The sequence below is a fragment of the Myodes glareolus genome, chromosome 27, assembly GCF_982192425.1.
Source record: "Myodes glareolus chromosome 27, mMyoGla1.1, whole genome shotgun sequence".
Taxonomy (NCBI): domain Eukaryota; kingdom Metazoa; phylum Chordata; class Mammalia; order Rodentia; family Cricetidae; genus Myodes; species Myodes glareolus.
Window position 1 is genome coordinate 23,646,718 of NC_142052.1, and position 27,481 is coordinate 23,674,198.

At 45.8% G+C, this 27,481-nt stretch overlaps 2 protein-coding genes across 22 annotated transcripts in view; one reads left to right on the forward strand and one right to left on the reverse strand.

Annotated features, from left to right (window-relative positions):
• The window catches only part of LOC146889361 (uncharacterized), a 37,021-nt gene extending 20,641 nt beyond the window's left edge, over positions 1-16,380 (forward strand). The window contains exon 3 of the transcript XR_015736829.1: positions 15,758-16,380. The gene's annotated coding sequence lies outside the window, so the exon portion shown is untranslated. The remainder of the gene's footprint in view (positions 1-15,757) is intronic.
• Dlgap1 (DLG associated protein 1) overlaps positions 1-27,481 on the reverse strand; it is an 809,700-nt gene that overhangs the window by 85,139 nt on the left and 697,080 nt on the right. For 12 of the 21 annotated variants that reach the window (XM_087902307.1, XM_087902303.1, XM_087902301.1 and 9 more), the window contains one exon: positions 16,209-16,238. The exons of the other annotated variants lie outside the window; for them this stretch is intronic. In XM_087902307.1, the coding sequence (XP_087758433.1) occupies positions 16,209-16,238 (30 nt within the window). The remainder of the gene's footprint in view (positions 1-16,208; positions 16,239-27,481) is intronic. 21 annotated transcript variants of the gene reach the window in all.

The window sequence follows — 27,481 nt, forward strand, 5'->3', positions numbered from 1 at the left end:
TGGTTGTGAGCCACCATGTTGCCTTAGAACCTTTGGAAGAGCAGCCAGTGCTCTTAACCTCTGAGCCATCTCTCCAGCCCCTCTCCTTACATCTTAGCTGCCACATGTGAACATATTTCCTCCATCATGTGTTCCCCATGGCTATTTTCTTTATTACCACATCCCCCCAAACTGGGGTCAAATGACAACGGCCTGAAATCTCCAAAACTATTAACCAAAATAAATCTTTTTTGTTAAAATATTATCTTTAGATTTATTTGTTTCATTTTATACATAGGAGTGTTTTGTCTGCATGTATTTCTGGGGGCCATGTATATGCCCGGTGCCTGTGAGGACCAGGAGTAAGCGTCAGATATCCCATAACTGGAGTTATAGATGGCTGTGAGTTGCCATGTAGGTGCCGGGAATTGAACCCAGGTCCTCTGGAAGAGCAGCCAGTAAGTACTTTTAACCACTGAGCCACAAGAGCAGCTCGTACTCTTAACTGCTGATTCACACACACACACACACACACACACACACACACACACACTCATGCATACACACACCTATTTTTTATTATTTATTTATTTATATTTATTTATTTAATTAATTAGTTTCACATAGCCCAGGCTGGCCTCAAACTCAACAAGTAGCCAAGGATGACTCTGAGCGTCTAATCCTCTTGCCTCTACTTCCAAAGTGCTGGGATTATGGGCATGTACCATTGTGCCTGCAGTAAGTCAGTCTTATGAGTGCTTAGTGCCTTTCAGGTCTTAAGTGAGTTTATAACTTTATCTACTACTTATTGCTGGTAAATAAAATATGTAATTAGTTTATTGATTGTTCACCGATCAAATTTTCTAATTTATTTATTTTTTGTTCTTGTTTTTCTTTTTTTGGGATAAGGTTTCTCTTTGTATGTATAGTTGTCCTGGAACTCACCCTGTTGATTAGGCTGGCCTCGAACACAGAGATCCACCCGCTTCTGCCTCACCAGTGCTGGGATTAAAGGTGTGTGCCACTAAGCCCTTTTTTTTTTTTTTTAAATAATTAAATACAGTGTGTCATTTTGTAGCCCTAGTTGGTTTGGAACTCACTACGTGCACTAGGCTATCCTTGAACTCACAGAACTCTGCCTACCTCTACTTCCTGAGTACAGGTATTAAAGCTGTATACCACCATGAATGCCTAATCCTAAAAGTTTTTAGTGAATTTTCTAATTTATTTGTATATTCCTTGACATGCACATGTATTCAAGGTTTGAGGCTAGCCTGGGCTACACAGTAAGATACCAAAAAAAAAACCCAGCACAACCTTCAAATATATCTGTAGTTCTTAATGCCCTCTCAGCCTCTCTTTTATTTTACTTTTAAAAGACCGATTTTGATTTCACTTGTGTGTATTTGTCTGTCTATGTGTGGGTGTGTACACATGAGTTCAGGAACCCTCAGAGGCCAGATGAGGGTGGAGTCTCTAGAGCTCAAGCCACAGGCGTGGGGACTGGGAACCGAACTGGGTTTTAGGTAAGAATGTTAGAAGCTACCTTTCCAATCCTGTTCTCCTTTGTTTTACCAAAGGCTCTTTGTTTCTGAGGGACTGGGCATTGAGTGCAGGCTTTCACACCTAAGGACAAGGTTTTTACTTCTCAACTACTTTCTTTGCTTCTCTTCAGACTTCAGTTAATCTCTTTCTTCCCCCTCCATCTCTCCCTCCCTCCTTCCCTCCCTTCAATTCCTCTTTTCCACCCCCTGTTTTGGAGGGTTGAACCCTGGGCTTTGCACAGGCTAAATACACTTCCATTTGAGTTAATCTACCAGTAATACCCTGACATCACATGACTAAAACCCAGACATATGGGAATTACATTGAGGATATGGCCTGAATTTCTGCATGAGTTCTCTTGTTTTATGTATCGTTTTGCTAAGTCATACATAGTGATTTCTTTAAAGATTTATTTATTAATTATGTATACAATATTCTGTCTGCATGTCTGCTTCCGGCCAGAAGAGGGCACCAAATTTCACTACAGATGGTTGTGAGCCACCATGTGGTTACTGGGAATTGAACTCAGGACCTCTGGAAGAGCAGTCAGTGCTCTCAACCTCTGAGCCATCTCTCCAGCCCCCATACATAGTGATTTTTACACAACAGTTTATCATAGAATATTGACTCAAATTATATTGTCATGGTCAGCTGTCAGAACATGGTCCAAGAATGGGGTTGTGTGAGGAGATTTCTTAGTGTTTATGAAAAACTCCAAGTCTGTGACTTTGGTTTCTTCAGAAACACGGAATCGTTTTTGGATTGGGCTTTTGTGCCCCTCCCAGGTGTACTGGATAGGCGTGAGTTTACATCAGATTGTTCATTACAAGTGGATATTGTTATTTGTTTATATGTCTCTATGGAAAAACATGCTCTGTTGCATGTAGCTTGCTCGCCATGTACGGCTTGTCCTTGCAATTGGACACTTTAAGCCTGTGACCCCTCTTAGCCCTCAGAGTATAAACGTCTGATGCTCTGAATAAAGCAGACAGTGGATGAGACTTCAGTCTGCCTCATTCACTGGCTCCATGTTCCTACTTCCCACCGCCAGCTAGAGTGGCAACAGTCAGCCTCGTGAGATGAGTCCAATGGAAAACTACAATGTTTGCCTCTGTAACACATAAGGGACTGTGTCAGTTGTGAAGATAGATCACTATATTATATATTACAATATTTGCCTCTATAACACATAGGGACTGTGTCACACAGTTGTTAAGATAGACCAACTTGGAGGTGTAAAAAAATATAAACTCCAATCCTCACCATATATTAAAATTCATTATATTTTTTATCTGCTATTTCTCTCTAATGCTACATTCTTTTTGAAATAACAATTATTATTGCTGCTTTGGCTTTTACAATTTTTATTTATTTTTTGTTTCATTTTATTTTTTTGAGACATCTATTTATCTGTCTATTCAGTGTATCTCCTTAGCCACGAGGGATACATTCTAAGATTATGGCAGGTTCCTGAAGCCTCCACTTAATACAGAACCCTCTACCATTTTTTCTATGTGCCCTGCAGCATTGCTCCACAGAACCATGAACAATCTGTCCTTCTGTGTTTTAAGTCCTGCTGCCTCCCTTCCATTACTACTCTTGTGCTTTGGAGTCACTGCTAAGTGAAATAGGGAACACTTGGCCAGCAGTATTGTGCCATGCAGTCAGTCTGACAACCAGCAGAGCGAAGTGAGAAATCCGGTGGTTACTATGACAACTCTACTAACCGGTGGACATGCTGGACACAGGATGCTTTGTGTCTGGTAGGTATGTGGTTCAGAGCAATGCTCAACCTAAAGTTCATGACTTGAAAATTTCTGGAATTTTCCATGTGATATTCCTATACTGTGGTTGACTGGGTAAGTGAAAGCTTAGAGAAAAGATAAGTGGGCACCACTGGACTTCCTGTTTCCTGATCTGACATTTGCATGTCCTTCTCTCTGTAGGTCCAGTGTGTGTGTCTGTGTGTATGTCTGTAGGTCCAGTATGTGTGTCTGTGTCTGAATGTTTTTGTGAGTGTGCCTGTGTGTGTATATATATGTCTATAGGTCCAGTATGTGTGTCTGTATCTGTGTGTTTTTGTGAGTGTGTCTGTAGGTCTAGTGTGTGTGAGTGTGTGTACATGAGTGTGTCTGTGTATCTGTGTGTCTGAGTATCTGTATGTGTGTGTTTCTGTGTGTCTGTCTGTATAAATGTGTGTCTCTGTGTGTGAGCGTGTCTGTATGTGTGTGTATGTTTCGAGGTTCAGTGTGTGTATGTGTGTGAGTGTATCTGTGTCTCTCTCTGAGTGTGTTTGTATGTGTCTGTAGATACAGTGTGTTTATGTGTGAATGTGTCTGTGTATCTCTTTGAGTGTGTCTGTATGTCTGTGTGTATGTTTGAGTGTGTCTGTGTTTGAGTATGTTTATATGTGCCTATGTCTGAGTATGTGTGTGTGTGTGATGCATGAATCAACCTAGGGCCTCACCCATGCTAGGCAGGTGCCCAGTCACTGAGTCACATCCTCATCCCAAACCCCTTTACTTTTTTCTGTCACTTTTTGAGACAGGGCCTCACTGTATAGCCCTGGGTGGCCTGAAGCACACAGAAATCCGTCTGCCTTTTGCCTCCTGAGCTGGGGTTAAAGGCGTGCGCCGCCACCATGTCTGACCACCATTTCTTTGCCATGCTTCTTGTCTCTCCTGTAGGATCCTCTTTCCACACTGTCTCTGTGTCTTCTCAGTCCTTTGAATCTGTCTTCTTAGGAGAGTGTTTCAGGATTTGCAGCATCTTCATTTGCTTATGTTTTTGAGACAAAGTTTGGTCATATGGTCCAGGCTGGCCTTGAACTCAATCATACATGTACACACACACACACACACACACACACACACACACACACACACACGATGGGCCAGGGGTATGACTCAATGGTAGAACATTTGTCCTGCATCTGCAGTGTCCAGACATAGATTGATTGACAGAGCAAGCACCTATATGTTAAACTAGGTTTTCAACCTTGTCTCATTTTATTTAAGTCCCTTAAACACCTGAAAAAGGAAGTGGTTTTGCTCCCATTTTACAGATGGGGAAGACCTGGTTCTGCAAGTGTTATAGTTTGAACATGGAGTGTTTCCCTGAGGGGCTTGTATGTTGAAGGCCTTGTCTGTAGATGGTAGGGTCAGTCAGTGGGAGGTGAGTAGATTATGGGGATTTGATTTAATTAATGTATAGATCCATCATTGATTTGGGGTTACAATAGCACTAGTGGGGGTGGAAAGAAGAGGTGGGGTGGGGTCAGAGGAAGTGTGTCATGGGATACACCTGTAAGAACGGGTCTTACCCTGTCCCCTCCTGTGGTTAGACTATGCTTCCAGAAAGTGGGTAGCTTTTCTCCACTGTTCCCTCCACCATGCCTAAAGCAACAGAGACATCCAGCCATGAACCAAACACTCTGCAACTGTGTGCTCAAAATAAGTCTCTCCCTTTCACGTGTTTCTCTTAGGTATTTTGTTACAGGGATAAAAACAAAACATAAAAAAATTAAAGCCATTCAGAGTCTCTCCCTTTGGGTCACAGTGTAGGCTTAGAACTTTCTTCTACTACCGTGGTTCCAAACCCGGTGTTAACTTTATCTTTGAGGCCATCTCTACAATCCATTGAAGGCTTCAGAGGAGACAAAATCTGTGTCTGTATCTCTTATAGTTTAAAAAGCGCTGCACCCCACAGTGATGGACCCAGACTCTTTCTCTCGTCAGCTCAGCATAACGTGGTGCTGACTAGGGCACCCTTGAAGAGTCCGCAAGTCTAGAACCTTTCACATCCCACAGGCAGCTGATTTTGCTCGTCACCCACGCAACTGTGAACGTGCTTTGGTTCTTTACCCCGTGAAGTCAAATGATGCCCAACCGATGTCTCTCAACCTAAGGCAGTATGAATTCAACAAGACAGCTGAGCACACAGTGGTGGCAGCATTCAGATCTGTAGACATCTCGGTGGAGTGCCCAGCAATAAATGGCTTCTCCACTCCACTTAACCGTAATGGGTGCAATGGATAGTTTAAGACGTGATTCCTAAGGTCACACCTAGAAATACCTAGTCATACTCAGACCACAGTATTCAGTGACTTGAGCCAGTGTCTAAGTTGTGGCATATTCCAAAGTTAACAGGAAGGTCACACTGTAATTATAGATTGAAAATGTGAAAAGTTTTCTAAATTTGGGTAGGTGGGAGTAGGAGTGTCCTTGATGTCATTGCAGAGCTGGCTGCAAACCGTGATAATCAGACCACGGTCCTAGAGAACTGTGCTCCCAGGCAACAAGTCAGAGCTGGTTGTTAAGGGAGAAAACATCCAGCAGACAGCTAAGCTGGCGAAAGCGGGTATGCAGATATTAAAACCTATGCCCTTAAATACAAAAGGAAAAGTGAGCCAGTGGGCCGAAGAGGAAGACTCCACAGCCTCTATGATCCGTACTTGCATGTCCTGCCCTGGGGAAGATGGCAAGAGGCCAGCTGCCAAGCTGGGGATGTGTGGACTCTCTGGGTGATGCTCGTGTGCTGCTATTGCTCAAGGCTGCAGATTCAGCACAGATTTCATGAGCTTAGAAGGATAAATTCACAGATTTATGAAATTCTGCTGTCAGGATAACTTCAGCCACACAGACTTCAGTTCTTATTTGTCAAAGTCCACACTTTTTTTTTTAAATTTTGTTTTAACATTTTAATGCGTGTGTGTGTGTGTGTGTGTGTGTGTGTGTGTGCAGGCATGCCGTGGTGCACAGTGCACACACGGAGGTCAGAAGATAACATGCAGAAGTCAGTTCTTCCCCTCTGTCATGTAGATCCCAGGGGTTGAACTCAGGATATGGGGCTGGGAATGGGCTCTATTACCCACTGAGCCATGTCAGTGGCCTCTGTTATTCATTTATGTTTTCATAGTTTGAAACATTTATCTGCTTTTCCATAGCACTGATCATGGGTTATGTCTAAGCGTGAGCAACTAAGCCATATTTTTGCCCCAGGAGAGAAGCTCCACCGAGTGACTATCATGCTGTGATGCTGATGGTCAACCTGACAGGATCTGGAATCACTGCAGAGACGGGCCTGTGGGCATGCTTGAGACGGGTGGTCTCGATGAGGTCAGCTGACATGGAATGTCATTAAATGTGGCAATTCCCATTCGTGGGCTGGGGCCCAGACTGAACAAAAAGGAGGAAGTGACCTGGGCATTCATCCTTGTCTGGCTTTCTCAGCTCTTACTGCCTGTCACGACTTCTCTAAAATTTCTAGAACTTCTAAAATTCTAGAACTTCTAAAACTTCTAAAATTCTAGAACTCAGAATAAGTTTAAGCTTGTGTCAGTGTTCCTTCCTTTCTTTTCTTCTTTCTCTTCTTGTTTGTTTGTTTTTGTTTTGAGACAGAGTCTCTTTATGTAGCCTCGACTGTCCTGGAATTCACAGAGATGAATTCACCGAGATCCTCTACCTCTGCCTCCCAGTGCTGGGATTAAAGGTGTGCGCCACCAAGCCTGTCTTTTGGTCAGCTACTTTGTCACAGCATCAAGACAAGTAACTAAAAGGCAAATCACAATGCTCTTTCTTCATAGAGATGGGGGCTCTTGGCTCCCCCCTCTGTCTGACCCTCTCTCCCCCCCTTATCCCTTCCTCTGTAGTCCAGGTTCTCAAAGACAACTCCTTATGTAGCCCAGACTGACTCTGAACTCCGAACAGTCTCCCTGGGTTAGCCTCAGAAGTGCTGGGCTTACAGGTGTGAGCCAACACATCCAGCCAGCCACAGTTTTGAGGAAAGGTGACAGGATGTGGCAAGTTGAGGAACACTCTGGAAGACAGACTACTCTGTCGCAAAGTATCACTGATACTGAGGACTCCGCTGCACCAGCCTGAAAATTTCCTATGGTAGAAATGGAAGAGCAGTAGAGAGGCAGCAGGGTGGGGAGGGGGCGCGGGGACGGCAGTCTGTTCCTATCTGAACCTCACAGCCCCTGGGGTGACTGTTCCCCTCTGTACGGCGATGTCATATCTCCAGACAAGGACATCAGAAGCTCTGTCCCATGTAAAGAGTTGTTTCGTTCTGAGTTCTCAAGGCAGAGAGAAGGGGAGTTCGGGCTGCCTCTGTCCAGGCTTTGTTCAGAATGAGGCAGTCACTGGTCTGCTATGGCACAGCCAGTCCTCTGTGCACTAGATCTTTGGGAAGTAGAGTGTGAGATCAGCAGAGAATACAGGAGGAAAAAAAGGAAGGAAGGAAGGAAGGAAGGAAGGAAGGAAGGAAGGAAGGGGAAGGAAGGAAGAAAGAGGAAGAAAGGAAGGAAGAAAGAAAGAAAAAAGAAAGAGGAAGGAAGGAAGGAAGAGAGAAATAGGAAGGAAGGAGAAAAAAAAAAGAGCTCCCTGTGGGCTAAGCCTAGTGGTGCAGGAGCCCAGGACCGAAGGGGCAGTCAGGTGGATCTCTGTGAGTCTCAGGCTGGCCAGGCTACATAGTGAAACAGAGTCTAAAGGAAAAAAGAAAAGAAAAGAAAGCTCCTCGGGTAGCGGCTGTACCCTAGACCATGGCAGACAGCATGCTCTGTCCTTCTTTCTCACTCCCTTCCCTTTCTCCCACCCCCTCATCTCTTTCAAGTGTCCCAGGTATCCAGCTTCTCTTAGACTCAGTATGTAGCCAAGGATGACCTTGAACTGCGGGTCCTCCTGTGTCCACCACCTAATTCTGGGGTCACAGAGGCACGCCACCATAGCCAGCTGTGTGCTAGGGCTTTCCTGGATCTTTCACTTCGTCTTGACAACTGTCCTGAGGAAAAGAGGGCCTGCTTTAGGGGTCAGTGTGTTAAAGTGAATAGCGGTTAGCAAACACATCCAGTTAGTGGGGAGTTCTCTATTGCTGAAGGCCTCCATATGGCTGCGATCCAGGAAAAGAGACACCAAAAATAAAAACAGCTATAAAATGTTGTTGTTCATGGTCCTGCCGAGTTGCCTGTACCTGGTGTGGGCAAAGCAAGACTGACTACTGGTCTTAACCTGGATCCATCTTTCTCCAGTTTCTGCATCACATGGCTCCATCATTGATAGTTCAGATAATAATCCCAGATTCAGGAAGCTGCAGTGGTCTGTCTGTGTCTGTATGCTCCACATTGTGGATGCAATGAACTATGGATTGAACATCTATCTATCTGTCTGCCTGCCTGCCTGCCTGCCTGCCTGCCTGCCTGCCTGCCTGCCTGCCTGCCTGCCTGCCTGTCTGTCTGTCTGTCTGTCTGTCTGTATCATCCACCATCCTTCCTTCCTTCCTTCCTTCCTTCCTTCCTTCCTTCCTTCCTTCCTTCCTTCCTTCTTTCTTACTTTCTTTCTTTCTTTCTTTTTATTGTTTATTTGTTTTAGCTCTGGGGATTAAACCCAGACTATTAGGTAAGCATTCTACCCCTGAGCTACACTCTCTGCCTCTGCGATTACTATCTTGTAGGAAAGTTTTATCAAGAGGATAATGACATGTTTCTGCAAAAAATACAACTGCAAAGGAAACCTATTTGCATTTGGCGAGGTGTTCCGGCTTGCAGGCTGCCTTGCCAGGAGGTTGGAGCTGCTTTGCAGGAACATTCTTCTTGCATATTATTTTTAGTTTCTACAGTGTTCGGTCTCCAGCCCTCAAGCCGTCGCTCTGGTAGAAGGGTGGAGCAGAAGAGCGCCGTCCTGGGAGACAGTTCTACCCTGGCGTCTACCCCTGTGCCACGCTGGCGTCCCTTCAAAAGCGGACACAGTGGCAGTAGCAAAGCTCATCTATGGAGGGAACGATATCACCATTTGATCATAATGTACTGATCGATTGTTTTCCATACTGGGAACTGAGCCCAAGGCCTCTCAGGTGCTGGGCAGACTCAACCATGGAGTTACACCCTCCATCCTTTTTTTTTTTAAAAATAACTGTTCTTATTTATTTATTTATTTATTTATTTATTTATTTATTTATTTATTTATTATGTATACAATATTCTGTCTGTGTGCATGTCTGCAAGCCAGAAGAGGGCACCAGACCTCATTACAGATGGTTGTGAGCCACCATGTGGTTGCTGGGAACTGAACTCAGGACCTTTAGAAGAGCAGGCAATGCTCTTAACCTCTGAGCCATCTCTCCAGCAACCACCCCCCATTTTTAAAAAATATGCTTTTATTTTGCAATAGAGTCTAGACTGGCCTTGAACCTGCAGTAGTCTCACCTCAGCCTCCCCAATAGCTAAGATTGTAGGCCTCTTAGCTGAGGGCTTTGCATGACAGGGAGCAGTGCACTCTGTAAAGGGAGCTCTTCACAACAGACAGGAGGCTAAGAGAGTTGTCTGGTTAGAAAATGGGAGAGGGGCGCTGGAGAGATGGCTCAATTGCTTAGAGCACTTGTTGCTCTTGCAGAGGGCCCAGGTTTGATTCCCAACATCTACATGGTGGCCCAGAACCCTCTGTAACTCCAGTTTCAGAGGATTCAACACCCTCTGTGGTCCTCCACTGGCATCAGGCACACGTGTGGTGCACATATTATACGCCAGTCAAACACTCATACATACAAAATAAAATAAGCCCAAAAAAAGGAAAGAAAGAAAATGGAAGTGAAGGGTAGGCCTAGCTTTAAGTTTTGTTTGTTTTGAGACAGGCCAGGCCAGCCTCAAATTCGTTACGTGGCTGAGGATAGTTCTCCTGCATCCACTTGCCAGTGCTGGCGTTTCAGGAGTGCACCACCACGCCTGGTTTACACAGTATGATGGATGGAACCCAGAACTTCGTGCGAGCAAGGCAAGCACTTACCAACTGAGCTACATCCCTTGGCTTTAATTATCTTAGCTTTAAAACATTGCGTATTTATTTATTTTATGGTGCTGAGCTTACAGACAGGGGCTTATACACACTAGGCTCTGCCTCTCTAAATCTATTTTTACTATTCTTCCGTCCATCCATCCATCGATCCATTGATCCATCCATCGATCCATCCATCCATCCATCCGTCTGTCTATTTATTTAAGACAGGGTCTCTCTGTGTAGTTTTGGCTGTTCTGGAACTCCACTCTACAGACCAGGCTGGCCTCAAACTCAGAGGTTTGCTTGCCACTGCCTCCTATGTGGAGGGGTTGAAGGCAATTACTACCATGCCAGGCTCTTTTTACCTTTTATTGGTTTTTCTAGACAGGGTTTCTCAGTGTAACAGCTCTAACTGTCCTGGAACTCGCTCTGTAGACCAGGCTGGCCTCGAACTCACAGAAATTCTCCTGCCTCTGCCTCCCTAGTGCTGGGATAGGTGTGTGCCACTACTGCCCGGCATTGCTATTCTTTAAAACAAATATTGTGTGTGTGTGTATGTGTGTGTGTGTGTGTGTGAGAGAGAGAGAGAGTGTGTATATGTGTGTGAGTCTGTGTGTGTGTATGTATGTGTGTGTGTGAGAGAGAGTGTGTATATGTGTGTGAGTCTGTGTGTGTATGTGTGTGTGTATGTATGTGTGTGTGAGAGAGAGTGTATATGTGTGTGAGTCTGTGTGTGTGTATGTGTATGTATGTGTGTGTGTGTGAGAGAGAGAGAGAGAGAGAGAGAGAGAGAGAGAGAGTGTATATGTGGGTGAGTCTGTGTGTGTATGTGTGTGCCAGGGCACATGTGCCACTACCTGGATGTGGAGGTCACAGGATGAATTTGAAGAGAGAGTTCTCTCCGGCTGGATATGTCCCGGAGATTGAACTCTGGTCATCAGGTTTGGAGGCAGTGCCTTTTACCCACTGACTCATTTCTCTGGCCTTATTTTTAGTATTCTCGAGATGTCTTTCCATTTGGTGGTCCAGAATTCATAAATCTTCAGAAAACGTCACCGTGGATATGACAGCCCAAAGTCACTTGCTCTGGTGGGAATTGTACATATCAGTCATCATTGGAAACAAAAAAGATATTTATTGTTTTTAAAATTACTATTATTAGTAATAATTTGTTGTTGTTTCTTGAGACAGGGTCTTGTTATATAGACCAGGCTTGACTCAAACTCACAGAAATCCTCCTGCCTCTGCCTTCTGAGTGCTGGGATTACCACAGCATACCCAACAGCAGTAAGATATTTAATTTTAGATATCTGAATAAGAAGAAGTGAGAATAAGGAAAGGAGAATATTCGAGAATACTCCTGTGCTCAGGGAAGGGTCTGGTTAGTGCATCTATGTGGTTCCTTCATGGAGGCGTGGGTGGAAACTCTCACAGTCTTGCTCTGACTGCGCAGATGAGCAGCCAACTCCAGCACCCCATGGGGGTTACGATCAAAGAGGAGGGAGAGCCCGGGCTGTCTCGTCATTTGATTTTCTTGAGCAGTTAATTTAGTCATAGTTTTAAAGCCATAAACTTTCCCTAAGCAGACTTCTCTTTATCTGGGCTTTCGAAAGGATTTCCTGTCATTTGGGTGTTTGGAATTATCACCTGTAAAGGGATCGACAAATCACCCTTGAGGGATCTTCTCACAGAGCATACCTAGTCATCAGAAGGAGCCTGCACCAGTCTGACAACATGGCTGCCTCGCCTTGTCCCTCCAGGCTGCCATCTCCAGAATACCGTAATTTGATTTAAATATAAGTTAGCGCACTAGTGCCACAGTGGCCCGGAAAGACCTGTAGGCTGGGGCTGGAGTTGCCTGCCTGGGAACCTGGGAGCCTGGGAACCGAAGCTGCCTGTAGGCTGTCAGGGCTGTCCTGACTCCCGCTGTTTCAGTCCTGACTAGTCTGCAGTTCCACGATAAGGCTGGTCTTCTCTTTCTGTTTGTGGACATGCACCTGTCTGCTCCCATGTCAGGAGGGAGAGTCCCCTGCAAGAGGGTGTGTGAGATTCTGATCTGGGATTCTTGGCATGGACGCCTTTTTCTTCTTCTACAGCTCAACTTTAACTTTATCCTTCAAGTGTTGTTTCTGGACTTTTCCCTCTTAGCCCAATTTTCTTTAGTTTGGAACTAACCATTTTCTTTTCTTTTAATTTTAAAAATTAAAACACACAGCATCCTCGTGGAGTCAGAGGAGCTTGTTGGTGCTGGTTTTCTCCTTCCCCCAGGGGTTCCAACATTTGAACTCAGCATCAGGCTTGGCAGGAAGTGCCTTTATGTGCTAAGCCTTCCATTTCTCAGTCTCCCTCTTCTCCCTGTGTTGAGATTGAGCCTTGTACATGCCCAGGGCTTTGTACATGCTAAGCAAGTGCTCCATTGTACGAACTCCCCAGCCCTGAGTTCAGAACTATCAATCTAAAATTAAAGGCAAGACTTAATTAATGTCAATGATAAATTACTGTAATTAAAAAAAGATTCTTTTTCTCCCCATTCGGACATTTTTTTTTCATTGAAAAATAAAGTATTAATGTGTGCTTCTGTTTAAGTCCATATTTAAATCTTTCAAAGAACATTTCACTTTGAAGCTGGCCATTAATATGACAAATTTCCCCTTTGTGCTTCCATGAAGCTACAGAATATTGAAGGAGACAGTGTTTTAGAAAACGGAATGCACCAAACCATATGATGAAATTCTTGGTAGCAGAACGCAAGTAGAACCTCTGTAGATCTCTCTCCGGTGACTCTCCAAGTCGTGTCTCTTTTTACCTTTTGGTGATGAGAATTGAACCCAGGGCCTCAAGTATTTTAAGCAAGTCATCTACCAGTTAGTTACATCCCCGGCTCCTCCTCCCAAAAGTTTTCCCTTAAAAAACGAAGAAAATGAGAACCTACCTAGAATTTTAACTCTAGTTTCAGAGTAATAGGACAATTAAGAAGTGCCATTTTTAAAGCAAAGGAAAGAAGTTTCATTCTTTTGACAGAGGTCTCCTCTGCATACATTCATATTCCCGGCATGGGGAAGAGCTAAGCAGCTGCCTTGGATACATTACCCAGCCGGAAAAGAGTAAGGGCGAAAATTAACTCAACAATCGACGTTTCACCGCCCCACAAGAGACTGTAATCTGACACACATTCCACGGAGCATGCTCACAGGAGCCTCACGCTCTAGATGCACGGAGAACGCATGCATTGCGCACAGTCCCCGCCCCAACAGACACAGCCCCAGACTGCATCTGAACACACGGGTTTGGACACAGCTAGAGCACAGCATGCTTCCCAGCCTGCAAGCTTTCTCAGCTGTCAGCCAACAAGATGTGTATGCACAGTAGAAGCCCGCTCCCTAGTGGCTCACACCTCTGAGAACTTCCTGTGACCCCAGGGCCTCCAGGAGGTGGGCACCGGCTGCCAGCCATGCTCTGGACAGCCATCCCGCTGGCTGCCTCCCTTTCCCTCACAGCTTCACCTTTTTCTGGAGAATACAACTGTGTCTGGGGAGCTGAGAAATGGGGGCGGGGTGCCATCCAAAAGTAACTTCTGGTAGAATAAGGTTTTAAAATTCTTGGGTTTGACTTTATTTTAAAAAAATTCTATATCCTTTGTTGTGAGTGGAATATTGTGTTTAAGTCAAACAGACCATGTAAAGATCAGGCTTCAGATTTTCTGAAATGTTACAATGGCTTATGGTGGCTATTTCTTATCTGTTATTATGTGACAGTTAACTGAATCTACAGGTTCAAATTGCCGTTATTTTCTGTATTATTATTATTATTTATCGTGTGTCTCTACGTATGGGAGTGTTTAGGTAGGCACACTGTGTGTGTGTGTGTGTGTGTGTGTGTGTGTGTGTAAGGGGCCAGAGCAGGTCCTGTCTGTCTTCCTCTACTGTTCTCGGCCTTGTTGCCTTGAGGTAGGGTCTCTGATTGAAAAGGGAGCTCTCAGTTCTGCCTAGGGTGGCTGGCACGGAACACTCTGATCTGTACACGCAGCTATGCCCAGCTTTTTATAAGTGGGTGCTGGCGGTTGAGGCCCAGGTCTTCATCCCCTGAGCTATCTCCCAGCTCCAAGCCTTGTACTTCTTCAATAGGCATAGAGGAGACTGGAGAGGCTTTCTATAAAATTCTTCTTTGATGGGGCCTTGCAGAGGCCTGAAATGTGCACTCTGTTGCGCTTTGGGCTGATTAGCCTTGCTCATCTCTCCCTACTCTGGAGCACATTACCTGAACCCTTCTCCTGTTCTTTTGTGTTCTTGGTGCGGTGTGTGTGTGTGTGTGTGTGTGTGTGTGTGTGTGTGTGTGAGACGCTAAGTATGCACCCTGCCACTGAGCTACAGCCCAGTCCTCCGTGTGTTTTCTTTAGCATAATAGCATTCTTTATGCTGTCAGTGTCAAAATGCTGCCTTTGGGATTTGGTTTTGGGGTCTGTGGTGGCACTAAACCCACAAAGGGGACGGAGCCTTCTACCCTGGATTTCTAGGTCTCATGAATGAGTTTCTGAGCTCCTCTCTCATCTCCTAGCTTTCAGACTCTAGTCCCATGAATGCCTTGGCTCAAGTCCAGCCTCTTCCCTTAGAGCCTTTTCCCACCTCCATGCATTCCCCATTCATCTCCCTGCAAGCTGCAAAACTCACCTGAAACCCGGCCCTCTCTTTAAGCTACCTCCCTGAAAGGATAAAGACAGCCCCAGGGCATGACTGGCACACTCCCAGTGCACAGGAACAAACCCCAAACAAACATGAGACTCACAAAAAGAAAATGTCACATTCTGCATGTTTGATCTATAAAGACCCTAAGAGGGTAAGAACATCATTAAACAAACAAACAAACGAACGAATGAACAAAAACCCCCCAAAACTAGTCACCATCACTTCAGATAATGAGAGACATTTTGTTACTGTTGTTTTATAGGGCCTTGCTATCACAGCCCAGGCTGAACAGCAATGTAGCCCAGGCTAGCCTCAAACTCATGATTCTCCTATCTCAGTCTTCTGAGAGTTTGGGTTGCAGGAAAGTCATGAGCTATTTGTAGAGTCCTGGGCCATTCCTCAGGAAAATGTGCTGCTGTTATCTTTGATTTTGTATTTTCTTTGTTTTATCTCCTAATGGTTCTGGTGCCAGGGAAGGGGCCCAGAGCCTTGTATAACAGAGGAAATCACTGCTTAATTAGACAATGTAAAGTTGGCCCCAGCAGCATCATCTGTTTTGTTTATGTACTTTTTGAGACAAACGTTTCACGTAGGGTAGGCTGTTTTCAAATTGTCTATGGATCCTTCTCTCCATTCCCACGTGCTGGGATTATAGGCATGCACTACCATGCTGGGCTTTCCCCCACAGCATCGTGAGGTAGACCAGGTGCCCAAGAACTTGCTATTAGATTGGCAAGTGCACTTACTAGCACTGAAGCCACAATGATTTCTTCATGCCCACAGGCTTTCCAGGGAAACCGGTCCACCATGTGGGCACAAAGGACCACGGCTGTGCCAGAAAAAGCCCTTGCTGAAAGTGTTTGGGCCGCAGACTCCCGACAGGCCTTCACATCCACTCAGACTCTGAAGCGGTGCCTCTTCAGAAGCTCTGGATCTGAGGCGACCACACAAGGAGGAAATACAGACACACATGCGCTCTCGCGATGCCGTCCGCACAGGACCGGTAAGGCCCACAGGGAGGCCAAGAGACTTGTGGTACAACATGACTAGAACAAGGAGAAACACGAGACGCAACGGCAACAGCTGGCAACCGGAACATGGCGTCAAACACCACGGCCACAGAAGCTTGCTAGCTACGGGCCACGCTGTGCAGCCTTGAAGCAAAACTATTGATTTTTGTGGCTGAAAAAAAAAATCAACAACAAAAAACCCCCCAAAAAGCCCCAAAACGTACCTTCAACGGCAGAACTCAGTTTTATGACACCTTGAACAAAGACAAAAGATGGTAGTTATAGAGTGGACCTGGGTCGCCTTTTCCCGTTTCCACATAACATGCGTACATTTCAGCTTTGGACATTTGTTGTTGCTGTTGAGAAATTGTTAATTAAACAATTTCAAAAATGAAATACAGACGCTATCATTACTTCCTCATTTTTTCATGGGTCTGGGGATCATTTTACACATGTTGGGGCAGGGTTCATGTTGAAATATATAATAGGTGGTTGCAAAGCAAGGCGTATCTCTTAGCGTCCTTCCCTGAACTGGTTGGGCAAGAAGCTGTTTTCTCAGTCTTCAGGCTTGACTTTTGCCTTTGCACGTGAAACAATGAAATGGTTACCTGGGTATGTCGAGCTGATCGTGGAGAAAATAGATAATACCCATGACTGGACTGCTTCTTGTTTCCCCCTAAATTCAAAGGTGAAAATACTGAAATAGAGTAAAGTAGACCTGGTTCGGCAATCTGACTTAGAACATAAGCTCTGTAAGCTTACAGGTGGTGTTTGACAGGCCTGCTGGTCTGTGCTTTCGGTTGGGATGTTTCTGTTTCCTTACTTCCCTTCCTGCCAGGAGCTTTGGGATCACAACACATCGTATCTACTTGTACACTTTCTGTGGATTCTAGGAATCGGAAGTCAGGTCCTCTGGCTTGTACCGGAATCCCTTTTATCCCCAGGCCATCTCAGCAGCCTGGTTTCTATTTTTTTGTGCAATAGCTGTGGTCTCTTAGAGGGTGCCAAAGTGTCTACAGCATCATCTGGTTGAGGATACACCTTGTCTTTTAAACTGGAAAGATTTCTAATTTGAATGGAAACAAAAATCTTTTCAATACCACCACACTCAGCTGGTGTCAGGCAGCTTGCACACAGCAGCAGATGCTGCTGATGTGAGTACCGTGTGGCAACTGATCTACAAACGGTAGCAAAGGCACAGTGATCCTAAGGCAACTCCCATGTAGCCACCGACCTTGTTAAGAAATGAGGTCTTTTATTAGCGCAGCAGTGCAAGGCACATCTAGTGTCCCTCCCCAACAGGTCATACGCCAGTCTGACCTTTCTCCAAACAATTTATTGTCTTTACATCTTTTTATGACCTTAACCCGGTCCGCATATAAACTGTTTTCATTAGGTTAAAATCCTGTTCAGTTTTAGTAACTGTGAACACTCCCATTGTGAGGAGCCCATTGTGGGGCTGGGAAGAGGTGTGCAGCAGGCACAACACACACAGCACACGGCAGTAAATAGCTCCAGGAACAGGGGGTTAACGAGCTCTTGTTAGGAGTTCCAGGATTTTAGCATTCTGTCACCATTGTCCAATAGGGCTGAGCATTGACTAAAACACACAGTGAAGCCGGGGGTAGGGGTGGGGGTGGGGGTGCAGGTCAGTGGTCCCGTCAGGAGACCCTGGGTTCAATCCCTGGCAGCATTAAACCCAGTGTATTGTCTGCCTCTGAACTATCTAGTCCTCACTTTTGTTTTTAATGTAAATTTACTGAATTATGCATTTATATAATTTAAATTGTAACAACAAGCTCACAAGCTTCCTGGAAATGTAAGAGACTGGGAACGCTGGGCTCTGCAGGCTGCAAGGAGCCAGACTTTGGACACCACCATCAAAACTGCTGTTCCTACTACTCCGGTTCAGAGAAGAAAGCTTGCTTATATTTATGGGCATGGTTTTAATTGAACCAAGACAGCCAGTTGTAAACAACTACAATTCTGAGAGTCTCAAAGGCTCTCAAAACTGTCAGATGCAAGAAATACCTTTACACCCATTCTACTGGAAGTCATGGGCGTCCAGTAAGAGCAAAAACTAAGTGCGTTTGCTCCTTTTGTGGTCAGACAATTAAACCAAGAGGGAAAGTCAGGCCTGAGCACGAGACATATTGATGGTCTACCATATCTGAGCAGTAGGAATCTTACATAGGTTAAAAATGAGCTTTTCTCCCAGTCATTTATATCCATTACAAATTTTTAGATTATTATTCTTGTGTGCATACATGATGTGTGAGGGTGTGAGCATGTGTGTCAGAGTGCATGTGCAGGTCAGAGGACAACTCTGAATTCACTTCTCTCCTACCTTAGGTGGGTTCCTGGGATCAAACTCAGGTTGCCCAGAGTATACTGCAAGCACCTTTGCCCACTGAGCCATTTGCCTGTCCCTCAGTCATATTCCTTTTTGTATGTAACACCTACATAAATTCTAGGGCTGTAAGTGGCCTTGAAGGGGAGCCCAAAACTGCACTTACTGAGTGAGAGAAAAAAAACATTAAAAAGTTAAAAAAAAGTTAAAAAACAAACAATAGTATGACTTTAGAACTTTCATTATGAACATTATTTTCACAGAGGCATTAATGAGTTATTAGCTTCAAAGGGGTGTTTCTTATTTTTTTTAAACAACAAATTAGATTTTTCTCTATATTAGGGTAGATATTTCTATTTTGAAGAAATTATAGGGAAAGTCTAACTTAACTAAAGCGCAATATATGGCTATTACCATATATGATTACAGAATGACAGAGAAAGCATCTTTTATCTTCAAATGTGCATATTTGGAAGTCTCGGAATATTTAAGAAGTGACAGATGTTGATGTTTTCAGGTACACACAGTGTTGCTGACTTGCAGACACAAGCTAGACATGAGCTGTAAGCAGCCAACATTGACGTTGCCTGGAATTCAGGGTTAGTCACAGCACGTACATGTATGCAGATACATAGAATGGGGCCCACCACTCCCCACTAGGTTCACTTCTTCACAGGGTGCAGGAGGTTTAGAAAATTAAAAACAAACATAAAAAAGATGAAGAGAAGAGAAAGCCCACGGTTTTCTCCTGAACTGGTTATCTGAGCAAGGCAAATTCCTAATAGGGTCGAAATCTGTGTGGAGCCCACCCCATCCTTGTTCTGAGGTTGGGAGCCAATGGGCAGTCAGGTGTGCTTCCTTTTCCTCAGCCGACCACTTCCAAAAGCAGTTTGCTCTCCCCCGTGTGCCTTTCTTTAGCTGTGCTTGCTCGCCTGCAGTCCTAGGGGTTGAACTAGACATGTATGGGATTCTTTTGCTATGTGCTGTGGGACAATGGTCTGTACCCTGTCACTTGTAGTTTAATAAAATGCAGATTGGCCAGTAGCCAGGCAGGAAGTAGAGGTGGGGCGATGAGAACAGGAGAATTCTGGGAAGAGGAAAGGCCAGTCTGCAGTTGTCATAGAGGAAGCAAGATAAGAATGCCTCACTGATATAAGGTACCAAGCCACATGGCTAACATAGAGAAGAATAATGGGCTAATTTAAGATGTAAGAATTAGTTAATAAGAAAAGTCTGAGCTACCAGGCCAACTAGTTTATAATTAATGTGAGTCTCTGTGTGTTTCTCTGGGGCTAAATGGCTGTGGGATTGGGCAGGACAGAAATCTCTGTCCACAGCTATGTTTGCTCACTGCAGTCCTAGGGGGTGAACTAGACATCATGCATGCAATTCTTTGACTGTGTTTGCTCGCTGCAGTCCTAGGGAGGGGGTGAAGCATGTGAGGCAACAATCAAGCAGAACACTAGGACCTTAGCTGGTTTTTTGTTTGTTTGTTTTTTACTTTGGGCATTGAGATAGAGTTTTATAGAATGACCAGGCTGGCCTTGAACCCATTTGGTAGCTCACGTAGTCCTTGAATATAATCCTCCAGCCTCAGTTTCAAGGACAGTTAAGACTGTAGATTCCACTGCAAGGACTGTCTCTGTTATTACACACATTGATTTCCCCTACTTTCTTTGGTGCTAAAGATTAAACCCAGGAGCTTCAGTATACACATACCGAGTTTGCTCTACCATTGATCTACAATCCTGACACCCGTCTGAAATGATTGATCTTAACTGTTCTAAAAGGGTTCATAGAAGATAGGATCAGGTGAAATCATGCTAAATGTGAATGACTAGGGCCCTGCAATGGCATCTCACTGCTGGTGAGCCAGTTTCCAGTGCAGAAACCTCCCTACTTCCTACTACAGCTACTCCCAGAGACACCCCTACCTCCCCCTACAGCTACTCCCAGGGACACACCCACCTCTCCCTACAGCTACTCCCAGGGACACCCCTACCTCCCCCCTACAGCTACTCCCAGGGACACCCCTACCTCTCCCTACAGCTACTCCCAGGGACACCCCACCTCTCCCTACAATTACTCCCAGGGACACCCCTACCTCTTCCTACAGCTACTACCAGGGACACCCCCACCTATCCCTACAACTACTCCCAGGGACACCCCCACCTCTCCCTACAGCTACTCCCAGGGACACCCCTACCTCTCCCTACAGCTACTCCCAGGGACACCCCACCTCTCCCTACAGCTACTCCCAGGGACACCCCCACCTCTCCCTACAGCTACTCCCAGTTCTCTCCATGTTCGTCACTGCTCTCTCCCTTCTGCCCTGAGCTGGCCTAGCTGTTGCCCCATTGAGCTGTGGAACCCTCCCGGACGTCTTTCTCTTCATTCAGACTCTGCTCCACGGCCTCTTCGTCAGAGTCCTCCTGGTGACTGCATTCAGAGAAGCCCACAAACCACCTTCAGTCCTAGGATTTGAGTTGACTTCTCTATCTGAAATGCTCTCGTGGGGTCCCTGGTTCACGCCTGCCTTCCTCAGCGGGGCACAGTACAGTGAGATCTGTCTCTCTTGTTTGTTTCTGGAAGCTCTTGACCAGTGGAATTCCTCACATAAAATGAGCACCTAATAAATACCTTTAAAATATTTTATTTTATTTTTTTTTGAGGTAGAAACTCATGTAGCCCAGTCGGGCCATGAACTTAACGTGTGCTGAGGATGCCCTTGACCTTGTGATCCTCATGCCTGTTTCCTGAATGCTGGGATTGCAGGCATGTACCACTGCGCCTGCCTACTAAATGCTCACGGAATAAATCAACTGAATGATCATTGCTAGGTTCCACGTTCCGAAGCTTTGCAGATCCAGCAAGTGTATTTCTAGTATATTATTTAATTGTGAATACTTTGAATAGGACACTCAGAGTTCATTACTCTGATTACTGTCTGTCCATTTCTACTCAAACACTGGTTTTTTGAATGGGGAAAGAGTTGTTGGGGGAGACTGAGGAAAGGAAAGGATATATATAAGTCTTAGTACAGATATAAGATACTTTTGCCTGTTGTAACAGTAACAAGATCTCAAAGAAATCTGGATGGCTGCTTGTAGAAAGAACATGCCCTAATTAGATGATAAGAAATATCAATGGGGGAGATGGCTCAGAGGTTAAGAGCACGGGCTGCTCTTCCTGAGGTCCTGAGTTCAATTCCCAGCAATCACATGGTGGCTCACAGCTATCTGTAATGAGATCTGGTGCCCTCTTCTGGTGTACAGGCACACATGCAGGCAGAATACTGTATACATAATAAATAATAACAATAAGTAAATATTTTTTAAAAAAGAAATATTGACAAATTAGTTCTACATCCAAGTGTCTCAAGAATCTGTTTTCTATGACACCACCACCCTGCTCCCGACTGGAGCAGAGTTTTTATGATAAGAAAGAGAAAAAAGAAGGGCTCAAAAGAGTGGCCGGGGTCTCCCCAGGGCCGGGTCACAGGTGTGTGTCGCCATGCCTGGCTGAGGACTGTCCACTTTTTAATATCCTGATTCTAATTAGTTGCTGTACTGCAGCTGGCAGGGCCCCTCAGAAGGCCCTCACCCCTTTAGACTCTATCAGCAGTGGTTTATTATTTCTAAGATAAAGGCCTTAATGCAGGCTGCAGAGCCTTTCAGGACGTCACTGCTAGCACAACAAAAGACAGCTCGATGTTCTTCCATACTCATCTCAAGGACAGGAGACTCTCCCGGCCCCTGAAGCTCCGAGTCCTCTGACTATCAGAAGACAGAGGAAGGGCCCTTTGCCCAGCCTGTGTCCAGCTTCATGAAGCCGGCTGTACCTTCTTCCTGTCTCTTAGGGGTTAGAAGAACTGAGCATGCTCAGATGGCTGGCGAGGCCTCCTGGAGGTTCTGATGCATGGGACTGGAGGCAAGTCTTCACATGAGCCCGAGAGCAGAGGCTGTGGGACCATGTTGATGAGGGGTAGGAGAACGAGGAGGAAACCATCACTTTAACAGGAGAGACAATGATCCTTTTATGTGGTGGGAAGGATTTCCGTCACATTATCCCTCTAGAAAAGGGGAAAACAGACCTAACAAATGCACTTGTTATTGTGGGGATCAGCCCAGGGCTTCAGATATGCTAGAGAAGGGCTCTCCCTCTGAGCTACCCTCAGCCCATAACACTTCCAAGTTCAGGACTTAAAATGCCTCTCCATCCCTGTTAAAACAGAGCTACACAGGATGAGTTCCAGGCAAAGAAAGAAGAGCTTAAAAAACAAACGAAGAGCTGTATTTTAAGAAACACTTAGAGGGAAGACAAAGAGGTGAGACTTGCAAAGCCAAAACACAGAGCAAAGTAAAAATATAAAAAAACAAACCAATGGTCCTGCATTTCAAGAGATGGCCATTATGATTATTATTTTTTTTAATGAAATCAGAAGTATTTAAGCATGTATCATTTGGAGTTCCTAAAACCGAGAAAAACACTGTAGGGTTCCCCCCCCCAAAAAAAGCTGCTCCCCAGCTCCCAGCTCCATCTTGAAGAGACCTGTAGACATGTCTTGTTTAGCAGACAGATGTCTATGAAGGCCCAGTGGAAGGCCAGGAAGATTGCAAGAGAATCGAATCAGGAGCCACATCACCAGATGGGCAAGGTGAACAGGGGCAGTTCAGTGTGCACAGCAATGAGATGGCCTGAGAAGACTATTCAGCTCCAGGCTCTATTTCCTATGAAAAGGGATAATTCAGAGTATATGTCAAGAGTCCGGTAACTGGACCCAAGAGCCCCGAGGAACCATTCCCCGAAAGCAGGACTGGGCTCATGAGTTGAAGAATGGGTTTTAGAACTGCTGCGGCTGCTGGTTACCATGGGGACTCTGCTTCCACACTGAGTAGAAGTGTTTGTGGTAATCGGATAGGAAAGCTCTCCAAAGGCACATGTGTTGAAGGCTCGGTCCCCAGTGCAATGTTCAGTGGGATTTCAGGAGTGATTGGATCACAGGGACACTAGACTAATCAATAAACGGATTAAGTCACTGGGGGATTCATAATTGAAAGGACTCTTGGGTGGTGGTAGATGCTGTGGAAAGAGGAGCCTGGTTGCAGGAAGCATATTTCTGGGATGTAACTTTGAAAAGTGTGGTGGTTTGGATGAAAATGCCCCTCCCCCCCAGGTTCATAGGGAGTGGCCCTATTAGGAGGTATGGCTTTGTTGGAGGTGGTATGTCACTGGGGGTGGCCTTTGAGGTCTCAGATGCTCAAGCCAGGCCCAGTGTTGCTCTCTTCCTGCTGCCTGCTGACCAGGATGTAGCACTCTCAGCTCCTTCTCCAGCACCACGTCTGCCTGCACGTTGCCATGCTGATAATGGCCCTCAGAACTGTGAGCCAACCCCAATGAAATGTTTTCCTCTATAAGAGTTGCTGTGGTCATGGTGTCTCTTCTCAGCCATAGAAACCCTAACTAAGACAAGGGGCATATCTTGTCTCCAGCTTCTTCCTCTGTCTGGTTGTTTTCCCAGCTGCAATGAGGCGAGCTTGTCATGATGCTCTGCCTGAACACAAACCCATAGTAATAAAGCCAGTTGACCACGGACTGAGCCCTTTGTAACCTCGAGCCAAACCGAGTCTGCCTTCCAGGGGGTTTGTGCAGCAATGAGAGGCTGACTAACAGAACTCAGTGGATTCTTCTCTTCCCACATCATCAATATCTGTTCAATATACACAGCTCATATACTTTGGTTCACAAATTTATGTATCTAAATTATACTAGGCAGCAGCCTCAGGGGACTGTCACTGGCACCTCAACCTTATTTGGATAGCAAAGATCCCAAACTTGAGCTTGGGGCAGAAGTTACGACATCCTTGAAGGTGTCCACCGCTTTACAGAGGATGTGAATACTTCATGTGCGGGGATGAACCGTGGCTGCCTTCCCATAGGGAAACGGCATCTTGGTCATTCCTCTCAATGTATGTGGGCTCTGTGATTTGACCAATAGAATAGAGTAGATGTGACTTGGAGCATTTGGGCTCGGACCTTAGGACTTCCTGTCACGAACACACTCTTTGTGAGTCCTGACCTGTCAGAGGTCTGGAAATCACAAGGCTGGAGGTCAGTCAGTATCGAGCCTATGTTCCAGCCATCCAAACCAAGGAGCCAGGCACATGAGTGAGGGCATCAAGGGCCCCTGTGCTGGCTAGCCTTCGTCTCAAGCTGACTGGGCCTTGTGGAGAGTCACATGCTGGGTCAAGCGCTATTTTGGGTGTATATGTGAGGGCTTTTCTGCATGAGCCAGTGACTGGATGAAGCAGGCTGCCCACCCTGACGTAGCTGAGTCTCATCCAGTCTGCAGAAGGCCTGACTAGAACTGGGAGGTGGATTCTGGGGGAACTCCTCTTCCCTCTGCTGCAACACTGGTCTCCACTTGGACTGGAATTCACATTAGTTGTCCTCCTGGTTACCAGGTTTTCTGGACTAGACTATAGCACAGATCTGCCTCTGACTGACCTTGGGACTTCCCAGTCTCCCTAATCAGTCAGTCAGCTCTGAAGCGCCTTAGCCCCCAGCTTCCAGATGTACATAGGACAGAAGTTCACTGCTAAACTTGGCCTAAACCCCACAGGCAACACTACACTAGGTCAGGTTTCCATCTCGGTGACAAAATACCTCAGAAGACCAACGTAAAAGACGGAAGAATTTCTTCTGGCTCTTTGTTTTAGTTCCTAGCCGCTTTGCTACATTGCTTTGGATCTGTGGCAGCATGCTATAGCACGGTGGGGACACAGTAGAGGAGGATTGCTCACCTTCGAGCAGGTGAAGAAGAAGGAGGAGGGAAGGAGGGAGGTGCGAGAGACCGAGAGAACAAAAGGGAATGGCGTCCCAGGGTCACTTGAGGAGCATGCCCTTAATAATGTCCTAAAGGTCCCCTGCCTTCTAGTAGAGTCACGGGCTGATGGCTAAGCCTTCACCCGTGAGGCTCTGGGGGACATTTCAGATCCACTCTACAATGTAGAAGCTGATGATAAATAAATAATAAAAAAAAAAGGCTGTTTCTGAGCGACTACGCATTGCGAGACCGTACCGTTCACAGCAACAGGACAAGCAACTGTCGGGCTCATCTCTGGACTGACACCTGTCCTTTCCCACACTCTGCCCATGCACCCTTTCCTTTCCCCAGTGCTAGCTGGAGCTTCCTCTCCCTCCATCACCGTCACTGCGTGTTTAGCACGTGAGGGTTTTCTGCAGCGGTTTCCTCCCTCCCCGCTCCCGCACTTGCTCCCTTGTCATGATTCTCCCACCAGCACCGAGCTCTTTCCCTTCCGAGCCATCATCTTTGATGATCTGATTTATGCCGGTCCTCACCTCTAGACTGTGAGAACAGAGAGCGAGACTCCCTTTGATCACGGTGGAATTCCTGGCCTCGGCACAGTGGCTGGACACAGCAAGTGCTGGATAAATATTTGTTAAGCAGATGCATGAAATATTTGATGCTGCTGATAAGGACGCGGTCCTCGTTGCGGCCTTAATAAGGCACCACTATTCTTCTTGCTCATGTGCTGTGCAAACCTGGATACCCAGCCATAGGAACTGGGCAAGACCGTGGGACTTAATCATCGCTGGGCTGTGGTCTCTGAGGGCAGCTGAGCACTCTGAAGACTCTATAAGTCCAGGAAAAAGAGCGTTTGGCCATGTGTGGTTTGGGATGCAAGAGGGGGTGGGGGTGGTGGTGGGGGTGGTTTGTGCTCTATGGGAAAGTGGGGGCTGGGGCTTTACTTGAGAGCCTTGGGAAGTTAGTGGCATTCAGACTGTTTGAAGCACGCTAGGCTGAACTTAGAAACTATTCCTTGCTGTTTTCCACCCTACATCCACAGTAGAAGGAAGCTGTTGTTTCAGGGCCAGGCAAAGCCGCCACTTTCCACAGCAACTGCTCCCAGACTTTGAATCACCCCATTCTGGGAATGCGCCTAACTTGTGGGTCCTATAGACACGGAGATCAGTGGCGCCATTGGAAAGTGGCTCTCCTCCAGTCTTTCTGCGTGGCTTAATCACCATCACTTCCATTAGAGGAATACGTACAAGTTTTATCAGTGTCCTTATAACTTCCATTTTATAATTGAAAAGTACCTTCCTCACTCCCTTTGTAAGTGCTATCCCTTCCTTTACACCCTAGAGTATGTGTGTGTGCGCGCGCGCGCGCGTGCGTGCGTGCCCAGAACTTTGACACAAAAACACTGCTCTCACCTCAAAGGGATTAAGAGTTAGATTAAGTTTCTATAGTTACAGAACAAAGAAAGTCATAAATCAAGATACTTTACAAATAGATTGGTGAGGACGTTAGAAATGACTTCCAAGATATGATTCTGTTATTGGACATAGCCCACTATTTGATGACATTCTTAGCCTCTGGGTTGGAGAAAGCTAGTGGTTCGTTAGAACATTTTAAAAGGATTGACCTGAATAGTCACAGGGTGTTATGTCAAACTCTGGTGTGCAATGATGGCTATTAAGATGCTAACGATAGCCCAAGATAATTGAGCTCCAGATCCGAAGCATTACAAATCTCCACAACCCGAAATTCTAACTAGTCAACGTGCCTTGTAGGTCCCTCTGTCTTCCCATCCTTCTTCCATCCCTCCCTCCCATAATTCCTTTCTTCCTTTTCTTTGCCTTTTTTAAAGGCAGGGTTTCACTGCATAGTCCTGACTGGTTCGGAACTCAGGGCTCAGAGAGATCTGGCTGCCTCTGTGTTCCGTAGGCACCTGCACAGCAGGCTTTTGTATGCTTTAACTCGGTGAAGCCGATTTACTTAGGTTTCCCGGGCACCCCGTTCACACAGGCAGGCTCTCTACCATTGAGCCACACTTCCCATGACCTGATTTCATGAAGTGGATTTAGCATGGCTCTAGACGGAGACAGGAGGATTACCTTCTACCCATGTAAACCCTGATCTTTAAACAAGAGCACACCTCACCATGTCCAAGTTGCTGAACAAGCGAGTGCATAGAGAATGCACGCCTCATTTTCTAAACAGTCATTCTGCCGTCTCTGGTTGGTGCTGCACCACTCCCCTGGGGTGCACAATGCCGTATTTGTCCCCTTTGAATGTGTAACATTTGAAAGCGCAGGGACAGGAGGCAGATGTAGGCA